This window comes from Pan troglodytes, chromosome 5 (assembly GCF_028858775.2).
Source record: "Pan troglodytes isolate AG18354 chromosome 5, NHGRI_mPanTro3-v2.0_pri, whole genome shotgun sequence".
Taxonomy (NCBI): domain Eukaryota; kingdom Metazoa; phylum Chordata; class Mammalia; order Primates; family Hominidae; genus Pan; species Pan troglodytes.
Window position 1 is genome coordinate 170485820 of NC_072403.2, and position 16399 is coordinate 170502218.

Below are 16399 nucleotides of genomic sequence, written 5' to 3' on the forward strand. Positions count from 1 at the left end.
AGGAGGGAGGGTGAAGGGCCACCACACCTACGGCACCCGGGCTTCCTGGGAAGAGTTATCAAGCTGAAATGCAAGGTAGGGCTGGCCTCATCTAGATGTGACTGTCTCCCCGCTGTTGTCCCTTTTCTCAGAATCACTGGTCGAATTGATTACACTTAATTCGCTTAGCTTTTCCTAGATATAAAGTGAGACACATGGCTCTTCCTGTGTCCCTGAGGTATTGTGGGGCTTAGCTGCTTAGTGACAATAAAGAAAGCTAAAGATGAAAAATGCTGTGCTATTATTATAACTTAATATGTGATATATCCAAATCCCCAATGTTATTAAAGCCCGCGGCTTTAGGTGCATGAGAAAAGGATTTGTTCCGCCATAATGAAGGCCAGCACCTTGGGCAGATAACTCCACATTTCTGTCTGTCCTCTTTATTTCAGGCAGAAGCTCTCCTCCTTCTCAGGTCTAAAAGACCTGCTGCCTCTCTGTATACTCCACTTGGTGTTGAATACTCTTGGTGGGGATGACTTCAAATTCCAGCCACCTTAACCTCTAGCAGGTCTCCAGAATCAGTGTACAGCACTGGCCTACTCAGTTGGCTCTTCACCAGCATCCCATCCCCTGTACCCATCTCTTTTTAAAAAATTGAGATACAATAATTGTACATATTTATGAGGTACATTGTGATATTTTGATACACATAATGTATAGTGATCAGATCATTTTAGTTAACATATTCATCATCTCAAACATTTATCATTTCTTTGTGTTGGGAACATTCAATATCCTCATTCTAGGTATTTGAAACTATATAATATGATAATATGTTATTGTTAACATGTCATCCTCCATGGTATGGAACACTAGAATTTAGCCTTCCTGCCTAGCTGTAACCACCTCGTTTTGGGGAATGGGACTGGCTTCTTGATTAGAAGTGGTCACACTGCCGCAGGCTTCTATCCTTAGCCTGGCACAGCTGTGCTTACACTGCTGTGTGCCCTTCATAGTCAAAGGGCACAGTGGGTGCTTTCTAACCTTTCCTGCCATTGTGGGGCATGTCGTCCTGTGAAGGGCTGTTCCAGGGGAAATTAGAGAAATTGTCTGCCTCCGTTAGAACCTGCAATATTCTCGTGTTGTCTTCTCTTTCCTGTCACAGTGTGTTATGCTTCCCAGCAGCAAACACGTATGTATGTACACACATACTCATTCATTTATTCATTTTAGGAGAAGGCATTCACACATGAAAAACAATTGAAATTAATGGTAGTGTTTTAGGACCAGTGGCTTGGGGGCTTTTTATGGGTATTCCTAGCACCCATAAAGCAATTTAGGAATTAACCATCCCCTTTCCTAATAGGATACCAGCCTTGACAGAAGTGTTGGTCATATTTCTACAGCCTCATAATAGTAAAGTCAGTGTCTTCATCACATGGACTCAGCATACTCTTAGAACTCCTCTTTAGTAGGTCAAATCTAGATTTACTTGCCCCCATTTTATTATTGGAAAAAAAAAAAGAAAACAAGGGACTGGGCACAGTGGCTCAGGCCTGTAATCCCAGCACTTTGGGAGGCCGAGGCGGGTGGATCATGAGGTCAGGAGATCGAGACCATCCTGGCTAACACGCTGAAATCCCGTCTCTACTAAAAATACAAAAAAAAAAAAAAAAAAAATTAGCCAAGCATGGTGGTGGGCACCTGTAATCCCAGCTACTCCGGAGGCTGAGGCAGGAGAATGGCTTGAACCCGGGAGGCGGAGCCTGCAGTGAGCCAAGATCGCGCCACTGCATTCCAGCCTGGGCGACAGAGCAAGTCTCCGTTTCAAAAAAAAAAGAAAAAAGAAAAAACAGAAAAAAGAAAAGAAAAGAAAAAAAAAAACAGGACTCAGAGACCAAGTTTATAAAGCAAGTCCAGGGTAAATCCAAGAACAGAATTCAGTCCCTGGTTGCACCTCCAGGCAGTTGCCCTTCTCAGAAGCAGTGGGGCAGTTTAGAGGATGACAGGTGTTCACCTTTCACGTGCAACAGGGTTCTTCTTAGTGGCCTAGGGAATTTGAGTGTGGAGGTCGGTATAGTGCAGTGTCATGATGTAAAGCAAAGCAATAACTGGGCTTCCTCTGCAGACAAGTGGCAGGTAGGCCCACCTCGATGGCTGCTAAGATGAGCCCAGTGTGGCTGTGAAGCCTACAGGAGCCTTCTGAAAACGTTGATCTATCTAGGAAGGGCTTACTTTTGCTTTTTCAAACACCCTGTGAAAGACCAAGTCCATGGTCCATCACGGCCCCTTCCTTAATGTCTGCATGAGGCTCCAGAGCAGGGTTTTCCTTATGCCGGCTGTGCTCCGCAGGTGCAGCAAGCCTCTATGAGTCACATTTAGCCCAACCTTCTCTCCAAATCTGGGCTGGCCTCTGTGGCTGCTTATTTCCTGTAACATTCAATGAAAGAGGATTTAGAAAGAGGATTTGGAACTTGAAAAGCAACTTTTTTCTCTCTTAGACCAGAATTAAGAAAATGTTTTTATCCCTCCTCCTACCATCCTTGGATGTTATATGACATTAAAATAATTTATGTCTATATATCATTAGAACCATGTAACACATTAACATCAAGTTAGTAAACTTTCACACATATTCTCACCACTCACCAATTGCCCCCAGGGCTGTGTCCCTAGTGTCCTGCTTTTTACTCACGAATTCTGTTAGTGCCTACTGATGGCCCTTGTGTAGTTCCTGAATGATATAGAATGCTTCATTCAGGTAGCATCCCAATCCAGAGTAGGATCTGCATTGTCAGGCAATTTCTAAGGCACCATGCAAGATTGCAGCTTTGGGAACCTGGATTTGGGTGGTGTGCTTCCCTCCTTTTCACTTGGCACTTGTGTTCCTGCAGATGGTCCGGCAGCATATCCCATCCCAGTGCAGAACATCAAGCCTCTGCTCACCGTCAGCTTCACCTCGGGAGACATCAGCTTAATGAACAACTACGATGACTTGTCTCCCACGGTCATCCGCTCAGGGCTGAAAGGTACAGAATGCTGCACACACCCCAAACCTGCAGACCGGGCCTGTGTGTGCTTGCCTCAAGGCTGATCTTGTACACCCTGTGCTTACTGATTCCTGTCCTCTGTGGTGACCCCTTCTGGGCTTCATGGAGTCTGTTAACTAAAGCCACTCCCTCTTCACTCCTTTGCTTATCTGACAAGTCCATACCTAGTCTTATCTCAAAGGGAGATTCCTGACATTCAGTCTTTGTCTTAGCCTGCTCTTTTCCTCACTATGACAAGAATGATCCTCTCTCAGGTGTACAGGTATGTTTGCATCTGGCTTACGCATGTCTGCACAATAAACGGACTGCAGCACCTGCCATCCCTAAGGCAGCAGATGGTGCACAAGACATCATTTACACAGAAGCCCCTGTAATTTTAAGAATCTGGCAGGCTTATTAAGGAACTGATCATCATTGTGCGATCATCATTGTGCGATAAAGTTACCTTGAAAGACTTGTGGAGGTTCTGCAATTACTAGACTGAGGCATTGATGTGAAGGGCAGCAGTCAAGTGCTGATACCTTCCTGATAGATATTATGAGTGTTGTTATCTCAAAAGAAAATCAGTGGACATAGGCATTTGGAGTGTTGTGAATTTTGCAGTTCAAGAGTACTGTTGATGTTGTTGACCCCATTGATGTGAGTTCTATGGAAAAACAATCTGTCTCTTCAGGGTTGAATGGTACAAGGTAAAAAGGTTTTAAAATTCAATACCTGGGCTGCCTCTGACCCTTGATGTTTAAGGGACCTCTTGTAATCTGATTGAGGATATAGGAGACAAGCCAGGAACTTTGGTGTAACTCGCTGCTGTCATTCAAAACTGGCCATTGGTCTAGGGAGTCATTACTGTGTGCTACTGCTGCTTGCCTGAATTATTCAGCAATCACAGGGATGTAAAGAATCAAGTCTAGGCTGGGCGCGGTGGCTCATGCCTGTAATCCCGGCACTTTGGGAGGCCAAGGCAGGTGGATCACAAGGTCAGCAGTTCGAGACCAGCCTGGCAAACATGGTGAAACCCCATCTCTACTAAAAATACAAAAATTAGCTAAACACAAAAAATTAGCCGGGCGTGGTGGCGGGCGCCTGTAGTCCCAGCTACTCGGGAGGCTGAGGCAGGAGAATGGCATGAACCCGGGAGGCAGAGCTTGCAGTAAGCCGAGATCACGCCACTGCACTCCAGCCTGGGTGACAGAGCGAGACTCTGTCTCACAAAAAAAAAAAGCCGGGCACGGTAGTTCACGCCTGTAATCCCAGCACTTTGGGAGGCCGAGGCAGGCAGATCACGAGGTCAGGAGTTCAAGACCAGCCTGGCCAACATCCTGAAACCCCGTCTGTATTAAAAATACACAAATTAGCTGGGCGTGGTGGCAGGTGCCTGTAATCCCAGCTACTCGGGAGGCTGAGGCAGGAGAATTGCTTGAACCTGGGAGGCGGAGGTTACAGTGAGCTGAGATCAAGCCACTGCACTCTAGCCTGGATGACAGAGCAAGACCCTGTCTCGGAGGAAAAAAAAAAAAAAAAAGCCAGGTGTGGTGGCGTGTGCCTATAGTCCCAGCTACTTGGGAGGCTGAGGCAGGAGAATCGCTTGAACCTGGGAGGCGGAGGTTGCAGTGAGCCAAGACCGCACCACTGCATTCCGGCCTGGGCAACAGAGGGAGACTCCGTCTCAAAAAAAAAAAGAATCAAGTCTATGTACTTAACTGTTGGTTGGCAAGAATCATACCTGCCTCTGCACCCCCCCCAAGTAATTACTCTATTTTTAAACTATAGAATATTTTTAGAAACATATTACATACCCTCTTTTGGGCATCCCAATCTACTGTCTCAGGACTGTAATTATAAGGAATTACTTAGGCTGTAAACTCCTGAGGGACATGAATGACGTTGAAGTCCTTTTTATCACACATAGGCCCTGGTAGGAGTTGAGTACATATTTTTTGTGGTGATGATGAACTTAAATTCCTGTGCTTGTCTGTAAATTTTTTTCTGAATGTTCTGTCTTTCATGGAGCTAAAACACAAGGATGATCAACATTAATTCCTAATGTATTTATAATCCATGCTTAACTTTTTTCTTCAAAATTCTATTTTTAAACCTTTAAACCAAGTTTATTAATTTTTTGAGAACCTTCCTCTAGTTCTGGAATCCAGAACTTGGTTTCTCTACCAAATATCTGATGAAGGCTGAACATAATATAATTACCACTTAGTTCCTTTTTATTCTTTACAGGGGGAATTTTTCCAATTTTTTACCACCCTGCTTATGGAAACTTTATTTTTTATGCCTTGAATATGCCCAAGGTATTGGAGCAACATTTCTCTTTTTTTTTTTTTTTGAGATGGAGTTTTGCTCTTGTTGCCCAGGCTGGAGTGCAGTGGCACGATCTTGGCTCACTGAGTCTTCTGCCTCCCAGTTTCAAGTGATTCTCCTGTCTCAGCCTCCCGAGTAGCTGGGATTACAGGCGCATGCCACCACGCCTGGCTAATTTTGGTATTTTTAGTAGAGATGGGGTTTCATCGTATTGGTCAGGCTGGTCTTGAACTTCTGACCTCAGGTGATCCACCCGCCTTGGCCTCCCAAAGTGCTGGGATTACAGGCGTGAGCCACCATGCCCATCCTGGAGCAGCATTTCTAATGTTTTGCAACCATATGTGCAATATAGGTAGAAGCACATGTTAGGTAAGTTGGGGAGGTGACCCAAAGTAGCCCTCCCAAATGTGAAATTTTTTTTCTTGAGTTTTCTTCTAAAAATACAGGCAAATTTAACATTTTAATTATTACCTAACTAGATATCTAAATCTAACCTAAAAATGTTTTCAGTTATTTACAGGATGCTTTCAGCAGGGTATGGTGGCTCAGCGCCTGTAATCCCAGCACTTTGGGAGGCTGAGGCAGATGAATCACCTGAGGTCAGGAGTTCGAGACCAGCCTGGCCAACATGGCCAAACCTTGTCTCTACTGAAAATACAAAAATTAGCCAGGCGTGGTGGTGCATGCCTGTAATCCCAGCTACTTGGGAGGCTGAGGCAGGAGAATCACTTGAACCCGGGAGGCAGAGGTTGCAATGAGCTGAGATTGCACCATTGCACTCTAGCCTGGGTAACAGAGCAAGACTCCGTCTCAAAAAAAAAAAAAATTATTTGCAGGATGCTTTTGTTCTGTGTCTTCCTAGTTTCAGAAAGTTAGATTAAATCGAAATGAGCTGGTGCCATCAAGTAGGTTCTGTAAGGACAGAGAAAAAGCTTCCCTTCTGTCCTCTCTGAAGGTTCCCTGAGATGACTGACAGTAGACAGATTAACAGGAGAAAAGGCATAGAAATGTATTAATGTGAATAAGCATAGGACCCACATAAAATAAGAGACTCAAAGAAAGGCCACATGGTTGAAGTTTTTATACCCTTTCTGTGGGAAGGAGGGAAATGGGGAGGTGGGTAGGCAATCATGATTAGTAGTAAGTGATTTCTAGGGGAAATGAATGGACCCAGGAGGTAGACGTTACCTTGTTAATAATTCTTAGGAACTGAACGGGACTTGTAAGTTATGGGAAGGTGAGGGGTAGAACTCTTCCTGTGACCAAAGGTTTCGACAACTTTTATTCTCTCCTCTGGTGGTTAAGTCTTTCCTGGGTATTTGGGGAAAGCAGGAGATCAGAAAGTCCTTGGCTCTGAAGCAGCTTCTAAGGCATGCTTGTCCAGCTTGCAGCCTGTGGGTCACATGCAGGCCAGGACAGCTTTGAATGTGGCCCAACACAAATTTGTAAACTTTCTGAAAACATTATGAGATTTTTTGTTTGTTTGTTTAAGCTCATCAGCTCTTGTTAGTATTCATGTATTTATGTGGCCCAAGACAATTCTTCTTCTTCCAGTGTGGCCCAAGGAAGCCAAAAGATTGGACACCTCTGTTCTAAGGCCTTCCAGTTGCCTTTAATTCAAAATGCTCAGGCCGGGCACGATGGCTCACGCCTGTAATCCCAGCACTTTGGGAGGCTGAGGTGGTTGTATCACAAGGTCAGGAGTTCGAGACTAGCCTGGCCAACATGGTGAAACCCCATCTCTACTAAAAAACAACAAAAATTAGCCAGGCATGGTGGCGTGTGCCTGTAATCCCAGATACTTGGGAGGCCGAGGTGGGAGAATTGCTTGAACCTGGGAGGTGGAGGTTACAGTGAGCTGAGATCACGCCACTGCACTCCAGCCTGGGCGACAGAGCAAGACTCCATCTCAAAAAAAAAAAAAAAAAAAAAAAAAAAAAATGCCAGTGTACCAAAACACCATACTCGGGATCTCGTTCTCTGTGCCCCGACAGTGCTACATGTAGGCAATTTACCTTTTCTCTCTTGGGATCAGAATGTTTTAAGGACTTAGCCTTTACATGTGGTATGAAGAGCAGTCATTTTTGTTTTGTAACTTATTTTTTTATCCACTATCTTACGGGCTATGTTGGTAAATACTGGGATGAGACAACCAGAATACTGTTGGAGACGGCACATGGCAATGTTTTTAGCCTGGGGTCATCTGTTCTATTACAGACAGGTCAGCCACTTGTCTCATAGAGGAAATTAAAAAGGTCTCCGATCCACTTGGTTTTTCTCTATTACTGTCTCAGAGGAACATCACTAAAGAACTTTGGCAGCGAAGGAAGGTAACTCGCACTATTGTTTTAGTGTATCACCAGCACTGGAATTTACGACCTGTGCAAAAGAACCTAGAATTCCACATAGCTCTTGGTCCCTGCCCAGGCCTCTTCTGCATCAGCCAGCACACTTCATTTTCACTGCAGATGTGTCTGTGGGCTCAAAGGCCGGGTTCTGGGGAGGGTTAGGCTCTGATTTTGCTTGGCCGTGGTTTGCTGAGGAAGTTCTGCCTTCTTCAGATTCTCTTCCTTCAGAACAGGGACTTCTCTTCATCACGCAATAAGCAGGGAATTGATTCACTTTGCTTGGGGTTTTTACCCATTGTTATGACTTCTACTCTTTTCCTGAGTAGAAATAATTCAATCAGGAGTTCAGGAATTTTCTGCCCAAGCCAGTTCATCCCTCAGTGGCAAAGCAGACTCCCAGAGGCACTCATTTCCTCCCACACTTGCCTTGAAATTAAAAGCTCCAACCCCTGAGCTTTGTTTGTGTTTTTTGTTTTGCAGAATTTTCTCTTTTTGTCATTTAATTAAGCACACTGAAAAAATGAGGAGGGAATTTTTGAGGCAGGTGGTTTCAGTCATTGATGCCATCTGCTCCTGCGGGCAGACCTGATAAGATTTGCCCACGTCGTCGTCATTGAGTACGTGCCCCTTTTTTTCAGTCCTTGCAGTGAAACATACTTCTTAAAGGAAAAAAAAAATGTACCTGTTATTTTATCATCACACACTTTGCTAATTAATTAGTTGCTCTTTCCTCCACCCCCCCACTGCTCCACATGCACGTGTGTATGCACATACACAACATGCATGTCTAATGACTAATAAAGAGGTGAATCATGCACATGGTAATCTAAGGGACAAAGAACTGGATAACTTCAGACTCCAAACAGTAGCTGCAATATATATGGTGCTTGATAAGCACTCCTTTCTTTTTCTGTTAAAATTTAGCTGCCTCTTTTTGATCCAGTAATACCACACAAAGGGCTTCTTGTTAATACAAAAGAACTAAATTTTCACTGACTTCATATAACCTTCCAGACTTTTACCAAAAAGGATCCATAAGATTTTCTGGCTAAAAGAGAATAGTGTAGGTGTGCTGAATTTTTTTGTGTAAAACATGTCAGAGACCGAAAACCCACACCCCCCAAAATCATTGAGAAGAAACATAGATGCTTCCAGAGTACGGACCTCTTGTGTGCTCTAGAACTCCCCATTGCCTGTGAGGGTGAGATTAGAGACTCTGGGCCACGAGCTTTAGGAAAAGGGAAAAGAGGCCTACTGAGTAGAGCATTAGTTTGTTCCTTTTAGGTTGTATTCTGAAACAAATTTAAAAATAGGAGATTCAAACAAAATTATTACTCAAGTCTTGGGCAAAGATACTGGGGATTATTTTTTAAATAAGACAGACATCGTTTACAAAAAGTTTCTGAAACAAAAAAGTTCTGTCCTGACTATATCTAGGCTTCTGTATCCTTCTCTTCTTTATCATAATGACATGTAGAAATTGAATGAGTATTTTCTTTTACTTTGATTTTCCCACTAATTTCTGAAAATTTTAAACTCTTGCCCTAGGAATTCAACTCCTGCAGAAAACTCACATACTCCTGGCTGACACTGAACAATTCAGGGTTATTCTTTCGTAGTCCCACTGCTGAATTCTTCATGCTAGTACTTTATGAGATAGCCTGTGTCCCTGGTCGCGGCTGTGCCTGTCATGTGGCTCAGGACTGCTTTATGCTAAATCATCAGAGGCGCTCACATACGTTGCTATATCGCTTGATGCATGTAGCTCCATAATCGTTGGAACAAGAAATGGCATTATTTATATGGAATTTAATCTTTTTGGAAAGAGTGATTCGCCTTTGCAGATGACAGTCATCTCATTATAACTTTGCACCTGCATTAGAAGAAGTCCTGGCCGGGCGCGGTGGCTCACGCCTGTAATCTCAGCACTTTGGGAGGCCGAGGCGGGTGGATCACCTGAGGTCGGGAAGTTGAAACCAGCCTGACCAACATGGAGAAACCCCGTCTCTACTGAAAATACAAAATTAGCCGGGCATGGTGGCGCATGCCTGTAATCCCAGCTACTCAGGAGGCTGAGGCAGGAGAATCGCTTGAACCCAGGAGGCGGAGGTTGCAGTGAGCCGAGATCGCGCCATTGTACTCCAGCCTGGGCAACAAGAGTGAAACTCTGTCTCAAAAAAAAAAAAAAGAAGTCCCTGAGAGTTTGCTTGTAAACATTTGGATTCATTCTTGCCTCAGATAGATAGCCCATCTCGTAGACAGAGCCTGGGAGTGCCCCAGGTTGCTTGCTGAGTCCCTGAGCAGTTTCCGAAGGCATCATAGGTCAGCTCTGCAGGGGCAACAACCCACTTTTCTGTTGGGGAAAGCCACCTTGCAATACAATTCAAAAAAATATTATTTTAAAAATAAATACAAGAATGGTGCAGTTCAGGTGAGGAGCTGTGGAAATTTCATGTCGTCATCTTTATTTCTACAATATTACAATGATGCTTCTGTCCTAAGAAGCTTGAGACACCGTCATCTTTGTTACTACTTTGTTTATGTTAGTGCCTCGCCTTTTGGTTTCCTTGTGTGCCCAAAGCTGCTCTCCAGAGAACGTCATCTCAGTTTCCTGATCACAAGCAGGCTTTTCCCTGAGTTAGATCCAGGCATTGAATGCCCAGAGCACATTTAGTATGTGCACGAATCCTCTAGCTTCCCCTCGCATTTGTAAAAGAATCTGATTCACCAGGATGTTTTTGGTTCTTTTATGTAATTTTTCATTTCCTGATTGTGGCAGGTTTTTTTCCATTTTCTATTCATCTGTAACTGCTTTGCCTCAGCCCTTTGTCTCCCTACTTTCTGCCCTGCAGCTAACTTCATGAGAAAGTCCTGTGTTCCCTGGGTCTGGAAACCTGTCTTGTCCCAGGAGACACACTCTAGTTTTCAAGAGACGTGAAAGAGCTTCAGCAACCTCAGAATGTTCTGGTGGCAGCATCAAAATCATGACCATGCATGAATAAGGGGTATTGTCATGTGTGTGCTGATAGAGCCCGGGGACCACTGAATTCTAGCCCCATCTCTGAAATATGTGCCCATCAGGGCAGAGCATTTTAAGTTCCACCCAGCTTCTCTGCAAAGTGGGCCACTTTAGATTTCAGAGATCTCTGTATAAACCAGATTACGAATTTAGGGTCTTGAGGGAGAAAAAAATACGTTATAAATCCTATTAATACTAATGGCTTTTGTTTTACCAGCAGGAAATAAGTAAATTGCTCACATTGGGATAAGATAAACCTTTTAATAACCATTTCTTATAGGCACTGAGTAGTTTGTAGGTAGGCATCGAATTTCCAATGTGGAAATTATGCTGAAAAAACTGTCTCCCAGCAGGGGTATTTATTTTCTTTTCTAAGCCCCACAACATCATCAAATGACAAGAGTCAGCATTCTCATATGCATGTGTGTCCTTTGTATGAACCTTATCTGCCCAGTAGTGCCCAGAAATCAAATGAATATAAACTAAGACTTTGTTTTCGATGTGCTTTTTACTTTTGGCATTTATAAACTCTCTGAGTCATCCCTGGGAGTGGAGGACACGGCAGTGGGACCAGTACTTATATGAATATACAGTCATAGGTTTTATTGTCTTGCTGTCTCTTAAAAAAAAAAAAAGGAAGTTCTACAAGTCTCATGGAAATACTGGAATTGGAGATACATATTTAACATGCTAACTTTATTATATCATGATTTCTACCTAATTTGGTTGTGTTTCAGTAAACGACAATCCCCAGTCATATGACAAACACCTGTTTTTAATAGAATCCATCATCTTCAGAGAAATTGGTTGTATTCATGAGCTAAAACATGAATATATGGGCTGGGCGCAGTGGCTCACGCCTGTAATCCCAGCACTTTGGGAGGCCAAGGCGGGCAGATCACCTGATGTCGGGAGTTCGAGACCAGCCTGACCAACATGGAGAAATCCCGTCTCTACTAAAAACACGAAATTAGCCGGGTATGGTGACACAGGCCTGTAGTCGCAGCTACTCGGGAGGCTGAGGCAGGAGAATCGCTTGAACCCAGGAGGCAGAGGTTGCAGTGAGCCGAGATCACGCCATTGCACTCCAGCCTGGGCAAGAGGAGTGAAACTCCGTCTCAAAAAAAAAAAAAGAAAAAGAAAAAACCATGAATATATTTTTGTTGTATTTGCTCAGTGTCTGTATTTTTTAAACTACTGAAGACAGTAGGCTTGCTGAGTGGCAGTTTGAGGAGGGCTGTGTCCTTGTGCTGACCCTCTCTCCTCTGTTTCAGAGGTGGTAGCCCAGTGGTGCACACAGGGGGACTTGTTGGCAGTCGCTGGGATGGAACGGCAGACCCAGCTTGGTGAGCTTCCCAATGGTCCCCTTCTGAAGAGTGCCATGGTCAAGTTCTACAATGTTCGTGGGGAGCACATCTTCACACTGGACACTCTTGTGCAGGTAAGGATGTTCTCTGGAAACAAGTACATTTTCAGCAGTATACTAGTGAATAGGTTATTATAATTATTGTTGACAAATTTTATGTTAATCTTTTTTTTTTACCTTAGTTAGGTTGTGGTGGGTAAACCAGGAGAAATAAGGGAGAAAGTTTTTGCCTTTTAACCAGAATGCTTTATTCTATTTCCCAGTCAAATGAGCACATAGTGAATAAGCAGAGTAAGCTGGTGTTTATCATCAGTCTGAAGCAGAAATCAGAAAATTGCAGAAGTGAATGCTGAATCTTCACTTATTCACTTGTAGGAGAGGAAGAGTAATTTTCTTCTCTACTCTTAGTGAGTTCTTAGCAGGACTCCCCATTACAAAAGACAGATTAACAAGAGAAAAACAAACAGAAGTTTAATAACATGTGTATCTCCTGCATACGTGGGAGTTAACCCAAAGAAATGAGTAAGTCTCTAGAGCAGCTCAAAAAATTGTCTTCGACTACAGGCTTAAATGCTTCACGGAAACAGAGAAAGAAGGGTGATGTTCATTCTGCAGATTTAAGCCAATGTCTTCTCTCTTTTTTTTTAAGTCTCCAGAAGTCCAGTCATCCTTCTCTTCTTGGTGCAGAGAGAGAGAGACCCTTACATATGTAGATTTTCTTTTCTTTTTTTTCTTTTCTTTCTTTTTTTTTTTTGAGACGCTTTCTCACCCAGGCTGGAGTGCAGTAGCGCAATCTCGGCTCACTGCAAGCTCTGCCTCCCAGGTTCACACCGTTCTCCTGCCTCAGCCTCCTGAGTAGCTGGGACTACAGGTGTCTGCCACCACGCCCAGCTAATTTTTTGTATTTTTACTAGAGATGGGGTTTCACCATGTTAGCCAGGATGGTCTCGATCTCCTGACCTCATGATCCGCCCGCCTCGGCCTCCCAAGATGCTGGGATTACAGGCATGAGCCACCACGCCCAGCCAGATTTTGTTTGTAGATGTAATTTCTCTTACAAAAGGGTAACTCTTCAGAGTTTACCCTATGTCTTTTTTTTTCCTTTTTTTTTTTTTTTGAATTGGAGTTTCACTCTTGTTGCCCAGGCTGGAGTGCAGTGGCGCCATCTCGGCTCACTGCAACCTCCTCCTCCCGGGTTCAAGCAATTCTCCTGCCTCAGCCTCCTAAATAGCTGGGATTACAGGTGCCCGCCACCACGCCCGGCTAATTTTTGTATTTTTTTTAGTAGAGACGGGTTTTTGCCATGTTGGCCAGGCTGGTCTTGAACTCCCGACCTCAGGTGATCCACCTGCCTCAGCCTCCCAAAGTGCTGGGATTACAGGCATGAGCCACCACTCCTGGCCTACCTACCCTGTGTCTTTACCCTGTGTGTATCTCAAAATAACCATCTCGAAATTATCCTTACGCCAAAGAGGCAGATCTGTGGTGGCTTATTCTGGTCTCCTACAGTCATATTTGGGGAAGCATGTCCTGAACCCTGTCACACTCTGATTTTATATTTGTTATGCCAGTGATGAACCTTTACATTTAAACTAAATTGTTGTTAAGCAGTAATTTTAAAAGCTTAAAAGTCTTTAAGAAAGTATACACAGATGGGCCCCCTTTCTATTTGTTTTTATTTCCCAGAAATCTTTAGGCCACCTTATGTTTGGGTCAGTTATAGTGGAGGATGAATTATCAGCAGCGCGTAATAGAGGTATGCCTGGGAGGGAGTTGACAGTGGAGGTGATAATGAACAAGAATCTGTGTCCTAGGAAGGGGAACATCACACACCGGGGCCTGTTGTAGGGTGGGGGTAGGGGGGAGGGATAGCATTTAGGAGATACACCTAATGTAAATGATGAGTAATGGGTGCAGCACGCCAACATGGCACATGTATACATATGTAACAAACCTGCACATTGTGCACATGTACCCTAGAACTTAAAGTATAATAAATATATATATATATATCAAGAAAAAATAAATGGAATAGACTTCATTAAAAAAAAAAAAAAGAATCTGTGTCCTAACATTACTCAGCTCATCAGAGAGGCAGGGATACCAGATATGGGGAAATCTGTAATTACATGCAGGCATTAAATATTTAAATATATATTTTCTTCTTTTAATTGTGGTAAAACACATATAACATAAAATTTATCGTCTTAACCATTTGTAAGTGTACTGTTTTGTAGTGCTGAGTGTATTACATTATTATACAACCAATTTCCAGCACCTTTTCATCTTGCAAAACTAAAACTCTTTACCTATTAAACAACTACTCCCTGTTTCTCCCTCCTCCCAGTCCATGAGAAGCACCATTTTACTATCTTTTCTGTGAGTTTGACTCTACAAACCTCATGTAAGTGGAATTATGCAATATGTTGACAAACCAAATTCTGTACAATATTTAAAGAGGTTTATTCTGAGCCAAATATGAGCAACCATGGCCTAGGACACAGTCTCAAGAGGTCCTGAGAATATGTGATGTGCCTTAGGTAGTCAGGTCACAGCTTGGTTTTGTACATTTTAGGGAGACAGAAGTTACAGACAAAGACATACATCAATACCCATAAGGCACATGTTGGTTAAGCCTGTGGAAAGATAGGACATCTTCAAACCAGGCCATACACATGTCACGGTGGATTCAAAGATTTTCTGATTGGTTGAAAATCTTTGGTTGGTTGAAAGTTGGTTGAAAGAGTTAAGCTTTGCCTAAAGGCTTGAAGTCAGGAGAAACAAGTGCTTGAGTTAAGGTAAGGGGGTTGTGGAAGCCAACGTTCTTGTTCCCCGCGGCAACACCCCCCGCCGCCAGACGGAGGTCTTGCCCTGTCCCACAGGCTGGAGTGTAGTGGCGCGATCTCAGCTCACTGCAACCTCTGCCTCCCGGGTTTAAGCAGTTCTGCTTTCACCCTGTTGACCAGGCTGGTCTCCAACTCCTGACCTTGTGATCCGCCCTCCTCGGCCTCCTATAGTGCTAGAATTACAGGCAGGAGCCACTGCGCCTGGCCCCAAGGTTCATGTTATGCAGATGAAACCACTTAAGTAACAGGCTTCAGGGTGAATAAATGGTAAATGTCTCCTTTCAGACCTTAAAAGGTATCAGACTCTTGGTTAAATGTCTCCTGAATCAGGAGAAGACCTAGAAAAGGAAGGAGATTCTCTACAAAATGCAAATTTCCCAACAAGAGATGGTTTTGCCATTTGCAGGTTTTGCCATTTCAAAATATATCAACAAACTATATTTGGGGGTAAAATACTTTGATTTCTTTAAACGTGATGCTATGTCAGAATCACGTTGGAATTTGGTATCTTATTGCTACAAAGAGTCAGTTTTATCAGTCTTTCCTCTATTTTAATGTTAATGTTGGTCAGTTGTGCCTAAACCCCAAAGGGATGGGGGCAATTTAAGGACCATGCCCAACCTTCCTTCCTGTCACAGCCTGAACTAGTTTTCTAGACTCCTTGGCCAACAGCAGGCCCATTCCGTAGGTTGGGTGGCTTCGAATTTTATTTTTGGTTTACAAGTGTTTATTTTTTTCTGACTGGCTTATTTCACTTAGCATAATGTCCTTAAGGTTCATCCATGTTGTACCATGTGTCAGAATTTTCTTTCTTTTTAAGGCTGAATAATATTTTATTGTATGGATATACCACATTTTGTTTACCCATTGATGGACATTTGGGTTCCTTCCATCTTTCGGCTGTTGTGAATAATTCTTCTGTGAACATGGGTGTACAGATATCTCTTTGAGACCCTGCTTTTCGAGTCTTCTGGATTTGTGCCCAGAAGTGGACTTGCTGGATCATATGGTAATTCTATTTTTAGTTTTGTGAGGAACTGCCATACTGTTTTTTCATAGCAGCTTGTTAACAGAAAGACTAAACTGTAAAATATTTTAAAGAGGTTTATTTTGAGCCAGTATGAGTGACACTGGCCCAGCAAAACAGTCTCAAGAGGTCCTGAGAAAGTGCGCCCGAAGCAGTTGAATTACAGTCTGGTTTTGTACATTTCAGGGAGGCAAGAGTTACAGGCAAAGACATAAATCAACATGTGGAAGGTATACGTTGGCTCAGCTTGAAAATGTGGAATATCTTGAAACCAGAAGAAGTAGAGGAGTATCCAAGTCAGGTAGATTCAGAGATTCTTTAATCTACAGTTAGTTAAAGCAACAAAATTTGGTCTAGAACTTGGGAGTCAGCAGAAAGGAATATTTTAAGTTAAAACGTTCGGAAGCTATGTCAGAGTCAGCCAAAATTATGACCCATTTAGTGAGATTGA

The 16399-nt window shown here is 43.3% G+C and overlaps 1 protein-coding gene across 10 annotated transcripts in view; it reads left to right on the top strand.

Annotated features, from left to right (window-relative positions):
- The window catches only part of TULP4 (TUB like protein 4), a 277110-nt gene that overhangs the window by 215021 nt on the left and 45690 nt on the right, over nt 1–16399 (top strand). For all 10 annotated transcript variants that reach the window (XM_016956541.4, XM_016956549.4, XM_024357484.3 and 7 more), the window contains 2 exons: nt 2877–3011; nt 11984–12150. In XM_016956541.4, the coding sequence (XP_016812030.1) occupies nt 2877–3011; nt 11984–12150 (302 nt within the window). The remainder of the gene's footprint in view (nt 1–2876; nt 3012–11983; nt 12151–16399) is intronic.